Consider the following 21,414-nt stretch of genomic DNA (forward strand, 5'->3'; position numbering starts at 1 on the left):
TTTAGCAGTATAAAAATCCCGCATGGGCCCCCAATATGTTGGAGGTGGTTACTGGTACTGCTTACCAGTTTAGCAGTATAAAATTCCCAGACGAGCCCCCAATATGTCGGAGGTGGTTACTGGTACTGCTTACCAGTTTAGCAGTATAAAATTCCCAGACGAGCCCCCAATATGTCGGAGGTGGTTACTGGTACTGCTTACCAGTTTAGCAGTATAAAAATCCTGCACGAGCCCCCAATATGTCGGAGGCGGTTACTGGTACTGCTTACCAGTTTAGCAGTATAAAAATCCCGGACGAGCCCCCAATATGTCGGAGGTGGTTACTGGTACTGCTTACCAGTTTAGCAGTATAAAAATCCCGGACGAGCCCCCAATATGTCGGAGGCGGTTACTGGTACTGCTTACCAGTTTAGCAGTATAAAAATCCCGGACGAGCCCCCAATATGTCGGAGGTGGTTACTGGTACTGCTTACCAGTTTAGCAGTATAAAAATCCCGGACGAGCCCCCAATATGTCGGAGGTGGTTACTGGTACTGCTTACCAGTTTAGCAGTATAAAAATCCCGCACGAGCCCCCAATATGTCGGAGGTGGTTACTGGTACTGCTTACCACTTTAGCAGTATAAAAATCCCGGACGAGCCCCCAATATGTCGGAGGTGGTTACTGGTACTGCTTACCAGTTTAGCAGTATAAAAATCCCGGACGAGCCCCCAATATGTCGGAGGTGGTTACTGGTACTGCTTACCAGTTTAGCAGTATAAAAATCCCGCACGAGCCCCCAATATGTCGGAGGTGGTTACTGGTACTGCTTACCAGTTTAGCAGTATAAAAATCCCAGATGAGCCCCCAATATGTCGGAGGCGGTTACTGGTACTGCTTACCAGTTTAGCAGTATAAAAATCCCGGACGAGCCCCCAATATGTCGGAGGTGGTTACTGGTACTGCTTACCAGTTTAGCAGTATAAAAATCCTGCACGAGCCCCCAATATGTCGGAGGCGGTTACTGGTACTGCTTACCAGTTTAGCAGTATAAAAATCCCGGACGAGCCCCCAATATGTCGGAGGTGGTTACTGGTACTGCTTACCAGTTTAGCAGTATAAAAATCCCGCACGAGCCCCCAATATGTCGGAGGTGGTTACTGGTACTGCTTACCAGTTTAGCAGTATAAAAATCCCGCACGAGCCCCCAATATGTCGGAGGTGGTTACTGGTACTGCTTACCAGTTTAGCAGTATAAAAATCCCGCACGAGCCCCCAATATGTCGGAGGTGGTTACTGGTACTGCTTACCAGTTTAGCAGTATAAAAATCCCGCACGAGCCCCCAATATGTCGGAGGTGGTTACTGGTACTGCTTACCAGTTTAGCAGTATAAAAATCCCGGACGAGCCCCCAATATGTCGTAGGTGGTTACTGGTACCGCTTACCAGTTTAGCAGTATAAAAATCCAGCACGAGCCCCCAATATGTCGGAGGTGGTTACTGGTACTGCTTACCAGTTTAGCAGTATAAAAATCCCAGATGAGCCCCCAATATGTCGGAGGTGGTTACTGGTACTGCTTACCAGTTTAGCAGTATAAAACTATTAAGACAAGTGCCAACTCACTTGTGTGTTTAGGGGTACAATGATAATCTTTAGGCTCGTAGTATTTATAGAAAAATATATTTATTCCTTGTTCAATGAACAATATACAACATATGTACAGTTACATAAAATAGAAGCATAGGGAACCAACATAAGATGTTACACGGCTGTCCCTCAATCCTAACTGTCTGCAAAGTCCAAACATCCAGGCTCTCTTATCCAACTTTTCCTGTGAAATCACTCCTCCACAAAAGGTGGCTTTGATGTTTTATACTGTTGTTAACACATAAACTAATTGCATGCAACCCCCCTGACAATGTAAGTTGTAAGCTATTTACAATTCAATGCAATTCAATGCACAGTTGTGTAGTGTTCTCCTTGTGTTAAACATTACCTACAGTATATTATGAGATATAATATTATACCCCCCCCACACACTCCCTACAATCACTAATAGCCTACGTCTCTATACAGCACATGTACTGGATCTGATACCACCCTGTCTTCCCACATGACCCACGCATAAAATGCTTCTGCTGGAGAAGCGCTATTAACTGATGCGTTTTTGGGGAAAAAAACATGTTTTTCCATGATAGTATTCCTTTAACTCAAGGGATGAAAATATAATTTTGCCTCATTAAGAATAGAATAGAATGGAATATACCTGTATCTTTATTGTCATTGTCACATAGTAAACAACAAGATTTTAAAAGAAGCAAGCAACAACTCAAAGCAGTGGCATAATAATAGAAAATATCATTCTATTGTTTCATATTTAAAGCCATAATTGCTCTTGGATAAAAGCTGTCTCTCAGACGATTAAAGTTCAGTTTAAGGGTAGTGAGGTTGGGGAATGCCCTGCCGGGGGATGTTGGGTAGGGGGTTCCTCACGGTGAGGGCAGTGAGGGGGTTGGGGAATGCCCTGCTGGGGGATGTTGGGTAGGGGGTTCCTCATGGTGAGGGCAGTGAGGGGGTTGGGGAATGCCCTGCCGGGGGATGTTGGGTAGGGGGTTCCTCACGGTGAGGGCAGTGAGGGGGTTGGGGAATGCCCTGCCGGGGGATGTTGGGTAGGGGGTTCCTCACGGTGAGGGCAGTGAGGTTGGGGAATGCCCTGCCGGGGGATGTTGGGTAGGGGGTTCCTCACGGTGAGGGCAGTGAGGGGGTTGGGGAATGCCCTGCCGGGGGATGTTGGGTAGGGGGTTCCTCACGGTGAGGGCAGTGAGGGGGTTGGGGAATGCCCTGCCGGGGGATGTTGGGTAGGGGGTTCCTCACGGTGAGGGCAGTGAGGTTGGGGAATGCCCTGCCGGGGGATGTTGGGTAGGGGGTTCCTCACGGTGAGGGCAGTGAGGGGGTTGGGGAATGCCCTGCCGGGGGATGTTGGTTAGGGGGTTCCTCACGGTGAGGGCAGTGAGGGGGTTGGGGAATGCCCTGCCGGGGGATGTTGGGTAGGGGGTTCCTCACGGTGAGGGCAGTGAGGGGGTTGGGGAATGCCCTGCCGGGGGATGTTGGGTAGGGGGTTCCTCACGGTGAGGGCAGTGAGGGGGTTGGGGAATGCCCTGCCGGGGGATGTTGGTTAGGGGGTTCCTCACGGTGAGGGCAGTGAGGGGGTTGGGGAATGCCCTGCCGGGGGATGTTGGGTAGGGGGTTCCTCACGGTGAGGGCAGTGAGGGGGTTGGGGAATGCCCTGCCGGGGGATGTTGGGTAGGGGGTTCCTCACGGTGAGGGCAGTGAGGTTGGGGAATGCCCTGCCGGGGGATGTTGGGTAGGGGGTTCCTCACGGTGAGGGCAGTGAGGGGGTTGGGGAATGCCCTGCCGGGGGATGTTGGGTAGGGGGTTCCTCACGGTGAGGGCAGTGAGGGGGTTGGGGAATGCCCTGCCGGGGGATGTTGGGTAGGGGGTTCCTCACGGTGAGGGCAGTGAGGTTGGGGAATGCCCTGCCGGGGGATGTTGGGTAGGGGGTTCCTCACGGTGAGGGCAGTGAGGGGGTTGGGGAATGCCCTGCCGGGGGATGTTGGGTAGGGGGTTCCTCACAGTAAGGGCAGTGAGGGGGTTGGGGAATGCCCTGCCGGGGGATGTTGGGTAGTGGGTTCCTCACGGTGAGGGCAGTGAGGGGGTTGGGGAATGCCCTGCCGGGGGATGTTGGGTAGGGGGTTCCTCACGGTGAGGGCAGTGAGGGGGTTGGGGAATGCCCTGCCGGGGAATGTTGGGTAGGGGGTTCCTCACGGTGAGGGCAGTGAGGAGGTTGGGGAATGCCCTGCCGGGGGATGTTGGGTAGGGGGTTCCTCACGGTGAGGGCAGTGAGGGGGTTGGGGAATGCCCTGCCGGGGGTGATTATGGGCCTTTTTTGCAACAGTTTTCTTAAATTGGGGAGAAAAAACACCATTTTGCCTGTTAATCCCTAGGCTCAGGAGGTAGGGCAGTTTCTACCCACATTAATGTGCCATTTACATCTCAGTGGGCGGAGGGAAGGGGTAGATTTATGCACTTACGTTTGATCTATCGTTCCACCTTACTTTCTCGTTTTCCCGTCGCTCCCTTCCAAGCGCCTTCATGGAGATGCATAATTGGGCGCATACGGACTGCATATTAAACACACAGTGAATTATTGCGCGCATTATAAATGGCTTATTATTAGACTGTGACGCACGTGTCCCTCAGGGAGAGATGCACAGGGAATCATTACACATAACATACCGTGTATATTCCCACCAACAACGACAAACCTAAATATACTGCGAGTCATTTATATGGAGAAGCCGCGGCCCATCTGCGCATAATAAACTCATTAGTGAATAAAGCGCTCGGCGCGCTACATAATTTTAACAAAGTGTCAGTTTAAAGGGAATATTCTTTGGGGATATTTTCTGTTTTCTTCATTTACATTTTACCTCTGAGTTTGTGGCCCAAGGCACACAGCCTGTAGCCCCCAACATCATTCATTGTGTAGAAATATTCTCCTGCTCCTCCAGGCCTAACTGAAGTGTCTGCTATACATACTGTCATTTGCAGATACAGGTAAGGGATCCCTTATCCAGAAAGCTCAGAATTTATAGTGATAAATGAAAAAAGTGGGGGACTTTTTTTTACACCCAGCAACTTTTTTGTCTCTAAATCATTTTTGTCTTGGTGACTTTTTTGTCTCTGCGACTTTTTTGCTGCATGATTTTTAATCTGTTCTGTTTTGCTTCGGCAAAAAATTCACGAAACTGTGAAAAATTTGCAAAACGCAGCTATCAAACAACTTTTTTGACTTGCCGACATTTTTGTCTTGGTGACTTCTTTGCCTTGGCAACTTTTTTGTCTCAGCAACATTTTTGTCTTGGCGACTTTTTTGTCTCAGCAACATGTTTGCCTTGGCGACTTTTTTGTCTCAGCAACATTTTTGTCTTGGCGACTTTTTTGTCTCAGCAACATTTTTGTCTTGGCGACTTTTTTGTATCAGCAAAATTTTTGTCTTGGCGACTTTTTTGTATCAGCAACATTTTTGCCTTGGCGACTTTTTTGTCTCAGCAACATTTTTGTCTTGGCGACTTTTTTGTATCAGCAACATTTTTGTCTTGGCGACTTTTTTGTATCAGCAACATTTTTGTCTTGGCGACTTTTTTGTATCAGCAACATTTTTGTCTTGGTGACTTTTTTGTCTCGGCAACTTTTTTTGTCTCAGCAACTTTTTTGTCTCAGCATCATTTTTGTCTTGGCAACTTTTTTGTCTCAGCAACATGTTTGTCTTGGCAACATTTTTGTCTTGGCGACTTTTTTGTCTCAGCGAGCAACATGTTTGCCTTGGCGACTTTTTTGTCTCAGCAACATTTTTGTCTTGGCGACTTTTTTGTCTCAGCAACATGTTTGCCTTGGCGACTTTTTTGTCTCAGCAACATTTTTGTCTTGGCGACTGTTTTATATCAGCAACATTTTTGTCTTGGTGACTTTTTTGTCTTGGTGACTTTTTTGTCTCAGCATCATTTTTGTCTTGGCAACTTTTTTGTCTCGGCAACATTTTTGTCTTGGCGACTTTTTTGTCTCAGCAACATTTTTGTCTTTGCAACTTTTTTGCCTTGGTGACTTTTTTGTCTCAGCAACATGTTTGCCTTGGCGACTTTTTTGTCTCCGCAACATTTTTGTCTTGGCGACTTTTTTGTATCAGCAACATTTTTGTCTTGGTGACTTTTTTGTATCAGCAACATTTTTGTCTTGGTGACTTTTTTGCCTCAGCAACTTTTTTGTCTCAGCATCATTTTTGTCTTGGCAACTTTTTTGTCTCGGCAACATTTTTGTCTCAGCATCATTTTTGTCTTGGCAACTTTTTTGTCTCGGCAACATTTTTGTCTTGGCGACTTTTTTGTCTCAGCAACATTTTTGTGTTTGCAACTTTTTTGCCTTGGTGACTTTTTTGTCTCTGCACTATTTTTGTCTTGGCAACTTTTTTGTCTCGGCAACATTTTTGTCTCAGCATCATTTTTGTCTTGGCAACATTTTTGTCTTGGCGACTTTTTTGGCTCAGCAACATTTTTGTCTTTGCAACTTTTTTGCCTTGGTGACTTTTTTGTCTCTGCACTATTTTTGTCTTGGCAACTTTTTCATCTTAGCAACTTTTTTTGTCTTGGTGACTTTTTTGTCTTGGTGACTTTTTTGTCTCAGCATCATTTTTGTCTTGGCAACTTTTTTGTCTCGGCAACATTTTTGTCTTGGCGACTTTTTTGTCTCAGCAACATTTTTGTCTTTGCAACTTTTTTGCCTTGGTGACTTTTTTGTCTCAGCAACATGTTTGCCTTGGCGACTTTTTTGTCTCCGCAACATTTTTGTCTTGGCGACTTTTTTGTATCAGCAACATTTTTGTCTTGGTGACTTTTTTGTATCAGCAACATTTTTGTCTTGGTGACTTTTTTGTCTCAGCAACTTTTTTGTCTCAGCATCATTTTTGTCTTGGCAACTTTTTTGTCTCGGCAACATTTTTGTCTCAGCATCATTTTTGTCTTGGCAACTTTTTTGTCTCGGCAACATTTTTGTCTTGGCGACTTTTTTGTCTCAGCAACATTTTTGTGTTTGCAACTTTTTTGCCTTGGTGACTTTTTTGTCTCTGCACTATTTTTGTCTTGGCAACTTTTTTGTCTCGGCAACATTTTTGTCTCAGCATCATTTTTGTCTTGGCAACATTTTTGTCTTGGCGACTTTTTTGTCTCAGCAACATTTTTGTCTTTGCAACTTTTTTGCCTTGGTGACTTTTTTGTCTCTGCACTATTTTTGTCTTGGCAACTTTTTCATCTTAGCAACTTTTTTTGTCTTAGCGACTTCACGAACAAAATTCGCCCATGGCGAAATGCAGAATTTCCATGCCTGGGGAAAAAATTTGCTCATCACTATCCATTCACCATAACCAACTGAAAGTGCCACAAAATACAGAATATCTGTGAAAGGTACAGAGAAGTACATACAGGGAACATGTTCTCGCCCATCACTGGTTGGGGATGAAATTGCGACGCGTGTGTAATTACATACATTTCATGGCGGCACTGACATTTACACGCACTGGCTTTGTACATCAAACAAACATGGCACCGACGCGCTTCACTTAAAAGGTTTTCAACAAAATATTTCCGGAATGATTTCAGCTCGCCGCTCGCGTTCTTACAGACTGGCCATCTGGCCGAGCAACAGCTGACAGTTTAATTGATGGGTAACATGTCATGAATAACAACAGCTCTACATATGTAGGTGACCTTTCTGCCTTAATACCCATAGTCTAAATGTTTTCATTGACCTCATTTTTCTCTTTAAAGGGCAATAAGAACAAAAATAAAAAAAGATGGATCTGACCTGACACGCTGTTTTCTTCCATTTTGTAGATGTAAAAAGCTTTTCTTTTTTTTTATCAGCTCTGCTGCATTCGGCCATCTTTGATCAGTGGTATAAAGAATGCACCACCCAGTCAACCATGATCATTGGAGTCTTAAATAATAGATATTCTCCATATTCTAGCCCCTTAGTCTGTTATTTGATTATATGGCACCATTTGTAGAAACCATGATATTTTTATTTGACACTTTGCAATCGGTCTTCATTTTTTATTATTTGTGGTTTTTGAAATATTTTGCTCTATGTTCAGCAGCTCTCCCATTTAGAATGTTCACAGCTATCTGGTTGCTAAGGTCTTATTTATCCTAGCAACCAGGCAGTGGTTTGAAAGAAAGACAGGAATATGAATGGAGGAGGGCCTAAATAGAACGGTATACAATAAAACGTAACAATAACAATAAAACTGGAGCCTCACAGAGCAATAGGTTTTTTGGGTGCCGGGGTCAGTGACCCCCATTTGAAAACTGGAAAACTAGGAGTTAAATTGTCTTATCCGGGGACAAAAGTTACTAGAGGCAACTAACCATAGACTATCACCATCACTAAAGGTAGCCATACACACTCCAATCTGGAAACACGGCTGTTTCCAAAATCACTATCTGTGCCAATGACCTGTGTGCCAATACCCTGTGTGCCAATACCCTGTGTGCCAATGCCTTGTGTGCCAATGGCCTGTTTGCCAATGCCGTGTGCCAATGGCCTGTGTGCCAATGCCCTGTGTTCCAATGGCCTGTGTGCCAATGCCCTGTGTTCCAATGGCCTGTGTGCCAATGCCCTGTGTGCACGGTCGGACTGGGCCCAGCGGCCCAGACCCGACCCTTGCTGGCCCTCCTCCGGCCGACTGTTCCTCCCCTGACGCGTTTAACTTACGCGCACTCAGGGGAGGATGTTGGGTGGAGGACCCTGCGGGGGGTTAGGGGGGCCCAGCGGGGGGCTAGGGAAGCCCAGGGGGGCCTCTGCGGGGGGTTAGGAAGGCTCTGCGGGGATAGGGGGTGCGGGGGACGTGGCTTTGATCAGTGGTATAAAGAATGCACCACCGAGTCAACCATGACTGTTGGAGTCTTAAATAATACATATTCTACTCTACATATTCTAGCCCCTTAGTCTATTTAAGGGGACCCTGCAGGGGGTTAGGGAGACTCTGTGGGGTTAGGGGGTGCGGGGGATGTGGCCGACGGGGACACCTGCAGGGCCCCTTGGGCGGCAGCCCTGGTGGGCCCTGCACCCCCCAGTCTGGCCCTGTGTCCAATGGCCTGTGTGCCAATGCCCTGTGTGCCAATGCCTTGTGTGCCAATGGCCTGTGTACCAATGCCCTGTGTGCCAATGCCCTGTGTGCCAATGGCCTGTGTACCAATGCCCTGTGTGCCAATTCCCTGTGTGCCAATGGCCTGTGTACCAATGCCCTGTGTGCCAATGCCTTGTGTGCCAATGGCCTGTGTACCAATGCCCTGTGTACCAATGCCCTGTGTGCCAATGCCCTGTGTACCAATGCCCTGTGTGCCCGGTTGCTGTATATGTATCTATGGGTCTATCTGTAAAACATACACATTTATGCACTCAGTATTCCAGTAACAAGACTGAAATTAATGTTTATCTGTTTTTTCTTCCCTCTCGTAATTATAGTTGGCCTCATCCAGCGCTTCCTGCTCCTCCAGCTGTACGTCCCACTAGGACAAGACTTCTCCGCCGAGTTGCTGTAAGAGCCCAAACGTAACGTATTGCCTTTCTGCACACAAGCCACTTGATCAGTAGAATTAGTAGCGGGAGACATTAATCGTCGGCGGCAGGTTTTCGCATGAAAAAAGCAGTGACTTATCAAGTAGACATGAAGTAATTAAGCTAATTTAATTGTTATTTGCAGAATGCTAGTATTTGCTGACAATTCCCTGGGGGCAGTATGAATATTCCATCTGTTGAGGGGAAATATTATTATTATTTTTATTGCCAGTGCGTTTGTATCAGAGAATGTTGGGCTACGAGGAAAGTAATAACTAGATTCTCATATATGTATGTATGTACTGTCTTGTGTTCATCATTAGGTGGGTTTCAGTGCATTGGTCACAGTTTTTCTACCTTTCCAGGGCCGGACCGGGAAAAAAACCCAGTGGGCCCTGGTGGCCCCAAAACCCACCCTTGCTGGTGCTCCCCCAGCCAACTGTTCCTCCCCTGATGCATAAAGTTACACGCGCTCAGGGAAGGATGTCGGGTGGGGGAACCTGCTGGGGGTAAGGGAGGCTCAGCGGGGGCCCCTGCGGGGAGTGGGTTAGGGGGTGGGGGGGGCCAGCGCCAGATTTATCCCGTCTGTTATTAGCATGTGCTAATTAAGATTCGGTTCAGTATTCGGCCGAATCCTTTATGAAGGATTTGGGGGTTCAGCCGAATCCAAAAAGGTGGACTCGGTGTATCCCTATAAAAAATGAAGACCAATTAAAAAGTTGCTAGGAATAGGCCATTCTATAACATACTAAAAGGTAACCCCCTTTACGCCCACCTTGTGTCCACAAAAGGATCTTTCATACCTCAGTACAGGCACTTTTGCAACAGGTTCTGCCATTGGCTCCCTCCGATACCCCCTCGTTCCAACAGCCATTGTTTATTTATATACTTGCCCCCTCCAATGACATCAAAGAGGGACAGGGAGGGTGTGGTTATATTAATAAAAATGAAGCAGGGTTGGGGGTATAGTTTTCCTTTAAATGGGAAACCCCAGTGTAGAGATCACACGTAATTACAATGGCATCAGATAAGGAATCACACATAGCCCAAAAGGCCCTGAGTTCTAGTTTGTTTATCTCTGTACTTACATCCCATATTAAACTGAGAGTCCTGCTTTGGGGGTATCTCATTTCCATGCAGCGGGGGTCCCGGCCCATACACAGAAACTCACTCAAGGCTGCATTCTCTTCTCGCAATTATTCCGACACATAAGCAAGGCTTTCTGCAAGGCCATTTATCACTTAAGGATGTGGCTGAACTTAAAGCAGCCTTGGCCTGACTCAGCCGTGCAGGGAAACAAAGCTCAACGTAAGCAAATGGCTAATATATTTATTTATACACACGTTGGGCCCTGCCGGCCAGACTGCTCCCCCGGCTCAAACACTTTGAAATGAATAGAATTAGATTGGACTAAGAATAAACTTTATATACTGTATGCCATGAAAATAATGTGTGCCTGCTTTGGTTGGTAAAGGATTCTGGGATTAACTGGCTGTTTAAAGGGAAACTACACCCCCAGAATGAATACGTAACCAACAGACAGTTTATATTATGTTAAGTGGCCTATTAAAAAATCTCCCCAAACTGGAATATATATATCAGTAAATATTGCCCTTTTACATCCTTTCCCTTGAGCCGCCATTTAGTGATGGGCTGTGTGCCCCCTCAGAGATCAGCTGACAGGAAGTGATGCAGCTCTAACTGTAACAGGAAGTAGTGTGGGAGCAAAAGGCAGAACTCTGGCCATTCATTGGCTGATGGGGCCTAGCATGTATGTGTGCCTTGGCTTGTTTGTGTGCACTGTGACTCCTATGATCCCAGGGGGCGGCCCTTAATTGTTAAAATGGCTATTGTTTTGCGAAACAAAAATGGGCGCCAAAATAAGATATGGGTGACAAAAAAAAGACGTGGGTGACAAAAAAAAGACGTGGACGACAAAAAAGTCGAGCAACAAATGTTTTTTGTGGATTTTTCTGTGTTTTGCGAGTTTTATGGCAAAGTGAAACGGGACAGATTCACTCATCACTAATGAAGACCAATTGCAATATGTTACTAAAAGTGAATTCACAGGTAACCAATCCCACTGAGTTTCCGTACGGGGAGTAGGGAAGAAATAAATCCAATTAGAATTCCCAGCTGCTGGATCTCAAAGTGATTTAAAAAGTAAATGTCAGTGTTGCTTTAATTCCCCCCCGTATATACTCGCTGCCTAAATAAACTGATTTACGCTGTTACCCGCAATGGGACGCAAGGCTGCGATTGTTTGCTCTGCAGGCCCCGCGTACATCTGTGTGTGTTTACTCTCGGCAGTTTATACACTATCACGGAATTCTGGCCAAATGTTCCAATGTGTGTTTAGCGCTGACGTGCCAATAAGTGATGTATCTTCTGCCATCTGGATTAGCGCGCTGAGCATTATCCGCCACGCACTTTGCCTTTATTCTCCTCTGAATAATTAAGACAAAAGCAGAGAGAAGAAGCCGACTTTGTGCTACTAATTAGGGAGGAGGAGATGTGTCGGCACGACTTTGCTGCGCGCCGCGAGTCTGTTTATTAAATATGGATGACTGGGAAAGGTGCGACAAACATTAGGCGTATTTGCAAACAGTTTAGTTCTTCACACAGTCAGGTCTAAATTATGCTCAGGGAAGTGTTTGGGTCTTTTTTCTTCATAAAACAGTAAATTGAGGCTAAAAATACAACTTGAGTCAGGAGCGCGGTGCCGTTGGAGGAGGAAAAGTCTGTTTTGATTTGTTTTCTGCTGAATAAGGCACAGCCGAGCAGAGCCGGAGCCTGAAGCCCCAATGGCGATTTCACGGAGCGCAATGTGGTCACAGAGACGCTTAAGGTGCCCATACATGGGCCACTTGTAGCTGCCGATATGGGTCCCTTAGACCAACTCGGCAGCTTATTGGCCCATGTAGGGGCACTAACGATGGGCCTGCCCAACCGATATCTGGCCTGAAATCACCCAGATCTCGATCGGGCAGGTTAAAAAATTTAGTCAGGTCGGGGACGGCAGCACCTCATTGATGAGGTCCCCGAACCGACTGTGCCTATTACTGGCATTCTAATTCGATCATTGGCCCCAGGGCCAAACGACCGAATTAGCCTGAAATAGGCCGATATCACCCACCCGTAGGTGGAGAATATTGGGAGAAGATCATATAAGTGTACAATAAGTGGGTTTCATACATTGGACATACAGAGTAACATATAAAGCAACCAGTAACCGATACAGGAGGGGAAGAGAGCCCTGCCCAAAAGAGCTTACACTCTACAAGGAGTAACATATAAAGCAATCAGTAACCGATACAGGAGGGGAAGGGAGTCCTACCCAAAAGAGCTTACAATCTACATTATTATTAACATTTATTTATAAAGCGCCAACATACCCCGCAGCGCTGTACAATAAGTGGGTTACATACATTGGGCATACAGAGTAACATATAAAGCAATCAATAACCGATACAGGAGGGGAAGGGAGCCCTGCCCAAAAGAGCTTACACTCTACAAGGAGTAACATATAAAGCAATCAGTAACCGATACAGGAGGGGAAGAGAGCCCTGCCCAAAAGAGCTTACAATCTACAAGGAGAAAAGTTTGAGACACAAGGTTACGTAAGGGTTTAATGTAAGGGAAACATTTTTAACCACAAATAGTAAAAAATGAAGACCAATTGCAAATTGTCTTAGAAAAGCACTCTCTTCAGTATACTAAAAGTTAATTTTAAGGCGAACAACTGCTTTAACGACAAAAGGCAGGTTACAAATCAGCCATGCAGTGATTGGACAAATAGCAGCCTATCCGATCATCACTAGGGATGCACCGAACCCACTTTTTTGGGTTCAGCTGAACCCCCGAACCCACCCCGACGGATTCTGCCGAATCCCGAAAATTGCCCAGCGGACCATGCATTCGGCCAAACCTGAATCCTTCAAAAAAGCCTGAATCCCTAACCGAACCCAGGATTCAGTGCATCCCTAATCATCAAATTATTTTATTTTGGGAAATAACCAGCAATTAGGGATGCACCAAATCCAGGATTCGGATTCGGTTCTACCAGGACCGTGGATTCGGCCAAACCCGAACCCTGGCGAAAAAGCCCGAATCCATGGTCCTGGCCGAACCAAATCCTAATTAGGATTTGGAAGGGTAAATGTTGCTGCATAAACACAGAAGGGTAAAATTTTTCACTGCATGCTTTGAGCATACGCTAATTAGGATTAGGTTCGGAATTTGGCCAAATCTCTTAACATGGATTTGGGGGTTCAGCCGAACTCGAAAAACTGGGTTTGGTGCATCCCTACCAGCAATAGACATATTCTTTCTCTTCAAACCTACTGAAGGGAAGGACTGGGCCGTTCCAATGGAATGTTCTGATACATGGTGCCTTGCAACCAAAGTGTTTCCAACCATGTTAAGGTTAAGTCCTTCCATAAGAAAGAAAGGCAGAAATATCCATATGTTCCTCCGCTCTCTCCTCCATCTTCAGCAAGTTGGCTCCGCTGACCCACGGCAGGTCTTTCTGTGCCGTCGGAATCCCATTTTGATTAATTGCATCTGCAAGATGATTGTAGCATCTTCAACTAGGCTGAAAATAATGCCGTGCTTCACTTGCTCCTGCAATCTAGCAAGACTAATAGAAAAATAAATATGTTTAGGATAAAGGCTTGTAAAGGTTGCCGTTGGCATGGGGGGGGCAGGTAGGCCTGGTGTTAGGGGAAATGTAGAGGAAGGTGCCGTAGAGATGGTTCTTGTATTAATAAAGCAGATTGAATCGGGAAAGATCATTTCAGTTTATGAAATATTATTATTATAAGAATGGGAAAAGGCTTTATTGTCATTTCTATGAATATTAAAGCACCGGCCCTTTCCATCCCCCGCGATAATGTACAATGTTACCAACACCGGAGCTATCAGGGGGCTCACTGCAAAATTATTATTATTATTATGAATTATTAAAATGCATGACTCCCTCCTTCAGAATTGTGCCTGAGATTTGTGGGACTGTCCCAAATCTCATTCTATTCCCCACTTTGATTGATCATCATTTCTGTATTTATATAGCACCAGCAAGGTACACAGGGCTTTACATTAATAAATAATAAACAGGGGTCTTACAATAAGTTCAACAAATAAGGCTTAGGGAATGAAGTGGAATCACGGGGCCCTTTTCACAAGAGCTTACACTCTACACATAAATTATCTGCATCAGGATTCACCACAGCCACCACCTAGCAAAGTGTCATTATCCCTAATAAGGAAAAATGGACCCCAGTGATGGGCAGGGCTTCCTATATTATTGTTCTGTAAAAAGAAAATCAAATACATATTGCTGTGAAGGGTAAGCAAATGGATCCAGAGTGGTATAATCAATATTACTGATTGAAGGCCTAAGAGTTAACTTATATTTTTTTTATTTATCTCTTATTTGTTTGTGCAGTTTCCTTTTAGCAAAATAACCATGAAGCATTAGCAGAAATAGGTAAATGGAGTGGGAGTGGGTTACTTGTATGGAAAGGAATGGTTTGGTTGGGCACAGTAGGGAAAGATGGTGACAGTAGGACAAGAAGTTTCCAGTATGGCAAGATGGAGGCAGTAGGGCAAGATGGAGATAATAGGGAAGGATAGAGACAGTAGGGCAAGGTTTGTGATAGCAGTTAAAGATGGCTTCAGTAGGGCAAGATGGAGATAATATGGAAGGATAGAGACAGTAGGGCAGGGTTTGTGATAGCAGTTAAAGATGGCCACAGTAGGGCAAGATGGAGACAGTAGGGCAAGATGGAGATAATAGGGAAGGATAGAGACAGTAGGGCAAGATGGAGACAGTAGGGCAAGATGGAGACAGTAGGGCAAGATGGAGACAGTAGGGCAAGATGGAGATAATAGGGAAGGATAGAGACAGTAGGGCAAGATGGAGACAGTAGGGCAAGATGGAGATAATAGGGAAGGATAGAGACAGTAGGGCAAGATGGAGATAATAGGGAAGGATAGAGACAGTAGGGCAGGGTTTGTGATAGCAGTTAAAGATGGCCACAGTAGGGCAAGATGGAGACAGTAGGGCAAGATGGAGATAATAGGGAAGGATAGAGACAGTAGGGCAAGATGGAGACAGTAGGGCAAGATGGAGACAGTAGGGCAAGATGGAGACAGTAGGGCAAGATGGAGACAGTAGGGCAAGATGGAGATAATAGGGAAGGATAGAGACAGTAGGGCAAGATGGAGACAGTAGGGCAAGATGGAGATAATAGGGAAGGATAGAGACAGTAGGGCAAGATGGAGATAATAGGGAAGGATAGAGACAGTAGGGCAGGGTTTGTGATAGCAGTTAAAGATGGCCACAGTAGGGCAAGAAGGTGTAAGTAGAGCAAGATGATGACAGTAGGGCAAGAAGGTTCCAATATGGCAAGATGGAGATGATAGTGGAAGACAGAGACAGTAGTGCAGGGATCCCTCTCTTACTCGGGAGCCACAGTCAAAAGATTTGGAGAGCAACACAAGCACCATAAAAGTTAATGGAGGAGCCAAATAAGGGCTGTGATTGGCTATTAGGCAGCCTCTATGCACCCTATCAGCTTACAGGGGCTTTATTTGGTAGTAAATCTTGTTTTTATTCAACCAAAACTTGCCCCCAAGTCAGGAATTCAAAAATAACTCCCTGGTTTGGGGGCACTGAGAGCAACACCCAAGGGGTTGGGGAGCAGCATGTTACCCCTGAGCCACTGGTTGGACAAGAAGGTGTAGGTAGAGCAAGATGATGACAGTAGCACCATAAGGTGCAAGTAGGTGACAGTAGGACAAGAAGGTGTAGGTAGAGCAAGATGATGACAATAGTGCAAGAAGGCGTCTGGTGCCACTTTGATAGTGTGAAGTATGTTTTGTCTTCTTAACTCATTCATTGTCATTTTCATTTAAATGGGGCAACTGGGGTGTTCTGTATGGAAACAATGCATTGCCATGCTGGCAGCATTATTAAAGCAGAAAATGAAGGCCCAAGCTTTTGGGGGTAACCCATCTCCTCAGGTGAAATGAGCCCTGGTGTAAGGAAAGTAAGGGGTCTGCAGAAAACTATTGAAGCTGGGAGGCCCTAGCCCTGCTATATTTGCTTCAGATAAATACAGTAAAATCTCTTGTTATTATTCCTTTTTGTCTCATAATAGTGGAACAGGTGTTAGCTCTGTTGCTTTTCTGCTCTGGGGTCTTGGGTCCAGTTCCTACCAGGGCACTATCTGTGGCATTTGTGTTCCCTTCCTTTGTTTTGTGAGATTCCCCTAATGGACCTGCTGATAGGTTAATTGGCTCCCAATAAACGTGACCCTGGTGTGTTGTGTGTGTGTGTGTGTGTGTGTGTGTATGCCTGGGTATGTGCCTTTATTTACTCATACACACACTGGGGCAGGGACTAATGTAAAAGATCAAACTCTGTAAATCTCGGTGGTATAAATACAAAAGATACAAGTACCTGACAACAAAGCTCTTCTTAAACTTCCTCTTATGTAAACACATAGTAACACAGTAAGTTAGGTTGAAAAAAGACATACGTCCATCAAGTTCAACCATAATGCCTATATATAACCTGCCTAACTGCCAGTTGATCCAGAGGAAGGTGAAAAACCTCATCTGAAGCCTCTCTAATTTGCTGCAGAGGGGAAAAAATCCCTTCCTGACTGATGGCAATCAGACCAGTCCCTGGGGCAACTGGTACTAAGAGCTATCTCCCATAACCCTGTACTCCCTCACTTGCTAAATACCCATCCAGCCCCTTCTTAAAGCTATATAATATATCAGCCAGTACCACTGATTCGGGGAGGGAATCCCACAACTTCACAGCTCTCACTGTAACAAACCCTTTCCGAATACTTAAACGGAACCTCCCTTCTTCTAAATGGAGTGGGTGCCCTCGTGTCCGTTGGAAGGCCCTACTGGTAAATAAAGCATTAGAGAGGTTATTATATGATACCCTTATATATTTATACATAGTTATCATATCCACCCTTCCCCAGTGTAAACAGACCCAACTGGGCCAGCCTTTCCCCATAACTGAGACTTCCCATACCCTTTACCAGCTTAGTTGCCCTTCTCTGGACCCTCTCTAACTCAATAATGTCCCGTTTGAGCACTATTCTAGATGGGGCCTTACCAGCCAGCCTTACCGAGGGACCTTCCTCCCTAGAGGGGGCCCCTTGTGGATGTGGGAGGCCCCTTGGGTGGCAGCCCCAGTGGGCCCCACTTACCCCAGCCCATCCCTATCAGAGACTCACTAAGCATTCCCAGTTTACCACTTAGCTGCTTAACCAACAACTCCGACAGAATACATATACATATATATTACTGTTTAAAAACCCGCCAAAGCCAGACTCCCTACTTGCAGAATCCACGTTATTAACGAGCGTTCATTTTTGTGGATATTTTGCAAATCAAGAATGATGTATCACCGCCGCAGCGCGCGAGGCCACGACGCTATCCATCGTAAGCATGAAATTTATGGCCACTTCTTACCTATTACAGGCAGGTTTTTAAATGCTGTTGTAAGCTAAATTGAAATGTAAATTATTCCAGCACATCCATTTGTCCGATAGGCCGGGGCTCATTCCTCCGCCTGTGGGATAGGGCCCTCGTTAATTCTTTTGTGCTTTAATCTACGCGCACACTCGCTCTCCGTTTGTAGGCCTTTGCCGGTGATAACAGAAAGGAATGTGCCAGCACAATAATCACAGCCATAGTTTAGTGCGGCTTTTAGATGTTTCTAAAGAAGGGAATCTGCCAAACGCTGCGTTGCTAATCACAAATCCCGCCGTATGCTTGAAGTGCAGATTACATTGACACCTACAGGCGGTTTCCTATGCAAATAAAACATTCTATACCCTTGCCTGGAGACTTTAGTGTTCTAAGCCACATGTTTTGCATCCAAGCAGCGGTAAATACTTATTGGATTCAACTGAATACAATTGCATTGTCCTAAGCAAGTTCAGAAACCGCTAACAACTGTTCTAATGAAATACAGCTAATTAAACAGAAACAGATCTGAGTGCTGTTTGATGCCCATTGCTCACTGCAGAACCCTTTCCATTAAAAGAATCCTAAAGCCTTTAGTGAAAATCAATGTATTTCCCATAAAAAACCAAAATATCTCAAAATGAGAACAAGGCTGGCACTAAAAGAAACTGGACCCAAAAATATTAACCAGTATTTGTTTTGTTTAAACGCATCTCAAACATAGACAGCCTGACGCGTTTCGTGCCAGAAAGGGGCACTTAATCACAGGTTAAAGAAAATATTTCATGTAATTGGAATAATGTGTAATCACATTACAGAGTTAAATATCTAATGACAGAACCCCATTTATCCACCAATCAGATAACATTTCTCCTAAAAAGTGATGAGTAAATTTGCATGGATTCGCAGGGAATTTCCGTATTTCGCCATTGGCGAATTGTTTTGCGAAACTTCCGTGAAAATTCGCTGCGGAAAAATTCCCTGCGTGTCAAAAGAAGTCGCGGTTGCTTTGAAAATGGTCAAGGGCGACAAAAAAAGACACGGGTGACAAAGTCAGGCAACAAATGAGTTTCACTGATTTTTCGCCGTTTCGTGAATTTTATGGCGAGACGGGACAGATTGGCTCATCACTAAGTAAGGGTAACAGACCCAGCAGCGCGCTTATCAAGATTCTATATGTTGACAATCAGGCAAAATCAATCAGAATCCACTCGCAGCTCTATTCCCAGAGACTATGGCGTAAGCCTAACGAATGTTATAATGAAATACAGCTAATTAAACAGAAACAGATCTGAGTGCTGTTTGATGCCCATTGCTCACTGCAGAACCCTTTCCATTAAAAGAATCCTAAAGCCTTTAGTGAAAATCAATTTATTTCCCATAAAAAAAAAAAACAGAATATCTCAGAATGAGAACAAGGCTGGTACTAAAAGAAACTGGACCAAAAAATATTAACCAATATTTGTTTTGTTTAAACCCATCTCAAACATAGACAGCCTGACGCGTTTCGTGCCAGAAAGGGGCACTTAATCACAGGTTAAAGAAAATATTTCTTGTGATTGGAACAACCAATAACATTACAGAGTTAAATATCCAATCACAGAACCCCATTTATCCACCAATCAGATAACATTTCTCCAAAAAAGTGATGAGCAAATTTGCATGGATTTGCAGCAAATTTCCGCATTTCATCAAAATGTTTCACGAAACTTCCATGAAAATTTGCCGCAGAAAAATTCAGTGCGTGTCAAAAAAAGTCGCAGTTGTGTCTAAAATGGGCACAGGCAACAAAAAAGTCACGCAACAAATACATTTCGCGGATTTTTTGTCGTTTCATGAATTTTGTCATTTTGTGAATTTTATGGCGAAGCGAAACGGGACAGATTGGCTCATCACTAAGTAAGGGTAACAGACCCAGCAGCGCGCTCATCAGGATTCTATATGTTGACAATGAGGCAAAATCAATCAGAATCCACTCGCAGCTCTATTCCCAGAGACTATGGCATAAGCCTAACGAATGTTATAATGAAATACAGCTAATTAAACAGAAACAGATCTGAGTGCTGTTTGATGCCCATTGCTCACTGCACAACCCTTTCCATTAAAAGAATCCTAAAGCCTTTAGTGAAAATCAATGTATTTCCCATAAAAAAAACAGAATATCTCAGAATGAGAATGAGGCTGGCACTAAAAGAAACTGGTGCAGTTTTATTTAAAGAAAACGCATCTCAAATATAGACAGCCTGACGCATTTCGTGCCAGAAAGGGGCACTTAATCAAACGCTAAAGAAAATATTTCTTGTGATTGGAACAACCAGTCACATTACAGAGTTAACTATCCAATCACAGAACCCTATTTATCCACCAAACAGATAACATTTCTCCTAAAAAGTGATGAGCGAATTTGTATGTATTGGCAGCGAATTTGCGCATTTCACCATTGGCGAATCATTTTGCAAAACTTCCGTGAAAATTTGCAGCAGAATAATTAACCGCGTGTCAAAAAAAAGTCACAGTCACCAAAAAATAGCAGTGCAGTTAAAACATATTTGTTTTAGCTAAAGAAAACGCATCTCAAACATAGACAGCCTGACGCGTTTTTAAGGGGGGCACTTAATCACAGGCTAAAGAAAATATTTTGAAACAAAAGTGTTTAATGCTAAACCATCCAATAACATTATAGAGTTAAATATCCAATCACAGAACCCCATTTATCCACCAATAAGATAACATTTCTCATAAAAAGTGATGAGCAGATTTTCTCAGCAGGCATAGATTTTTGCGAAACTTCCGTGAAAATTCACAGCAGAAAAATTCGCCGCAGAAAAATTCACCGCGTGTCAAAAAGAGTCGCGGTCGCGTTGAAAATGGGCGCGGGCGCGGGAAAATTGTCACGCGACAAATGCGTTTTTCCAGAAAATGTGAATGGGTACATGTTACGCACATAAGGTAAATACAGTAGGTAATAGACCGGCATCTTGTCCAACTTGATAGCTCAAGGTTATAGATTTTTTTAACCGCGTGTTTTATTGAGTTTTTTTAAAGAGGACCTGTCACCCTAGGAAATTATTCCAAATCCTTTCTATCATGTTAGTTGAGCAAAATAAACTTTACTTACGCTACATAAATTATTGAATTTTTTTTCCCTTCAGTCTTGGAATTTACAGTCACAGCCAGCAGGCAGCCGCCATTTTGTGTACAATGTTATTAAGGAAAGCTTTGTGTCCCCCCAAAATCTTAGGTATTTGCCTTCTAGGTGATATCTAGGAAGTGCTGAATGGAAAGTTGAAGTAATTGTAAGTAAAAATCTGAGCTGTCAATCATATATTGCCTGCCCCGCCTCTATGCCGCAGGCATAGAGGCAGGGCAGGCAATATATGATTGACAGTTCAGATTTTTAAATATGTTTATAACAGATATGGATGATTGAATTAAAAAAAGAATTTGGGTTTCATGTTTAATTTTAAAAGGACTTTTATTATACAGCTTTTATTATACCTTTAAAAAACAAGGATAGACAAAATGGCAGCCACTTTTCCAAGAGTAAGAGAAAAAAAAAAATCCCTGTGCCAATTTCATAATAATATCATCCATATTTTGTAGCACTGATGATATTGCTGAGGTGGATAACCAATAAATGGCAGTTCAGGGAAAGTTTAATATACCCTTAAATTGTCATTAGACTCTAAATGGCTCTAATTCACTTTGGGAGGGCACGATAATGTATATAAAGGCACATTTGCCCATTGTGTTTATCCAGTGTC

At 44.3% G+C, this 21,414-nt stretch overlaps 1 protein-coding gene across 1 annotated transcript in view; it reads left to right on the forward strand.

The window, feature by feature from the left end:
* c3orf67 (chromosome 3 open reading frame 67) overlaps window positions 1-21,414 on the forward strand; it is a 157,930-nt gene that overhangs the window by 17,403 nt on the left and 119,113 nt on the right. The window contains exon 5 of the mRNA XM_002935046.5: window positions 9,059-9,131. Coding sequence (XP_002935092.3) covers window positions 9,059-9,131 — 73 coding nt within the window. The remainder of the gene's footprint in view (window positions 1-9,058; window positions 9,132-21,414) is intronic.

Source organism: Xenopus tropicalis, chromosome 4, assembly GCF_000004195.4.
Source record: "Xenopus tropicalis strain Nigerian chromosome 4, UCB_Xtro_10.0, whole genome shotgun sequence".
NCBI lineage: Eukaryota > Metazoa > Chordata > Amphibia > Anura > Pipidae > Xenopus > Xenopus tropicalis.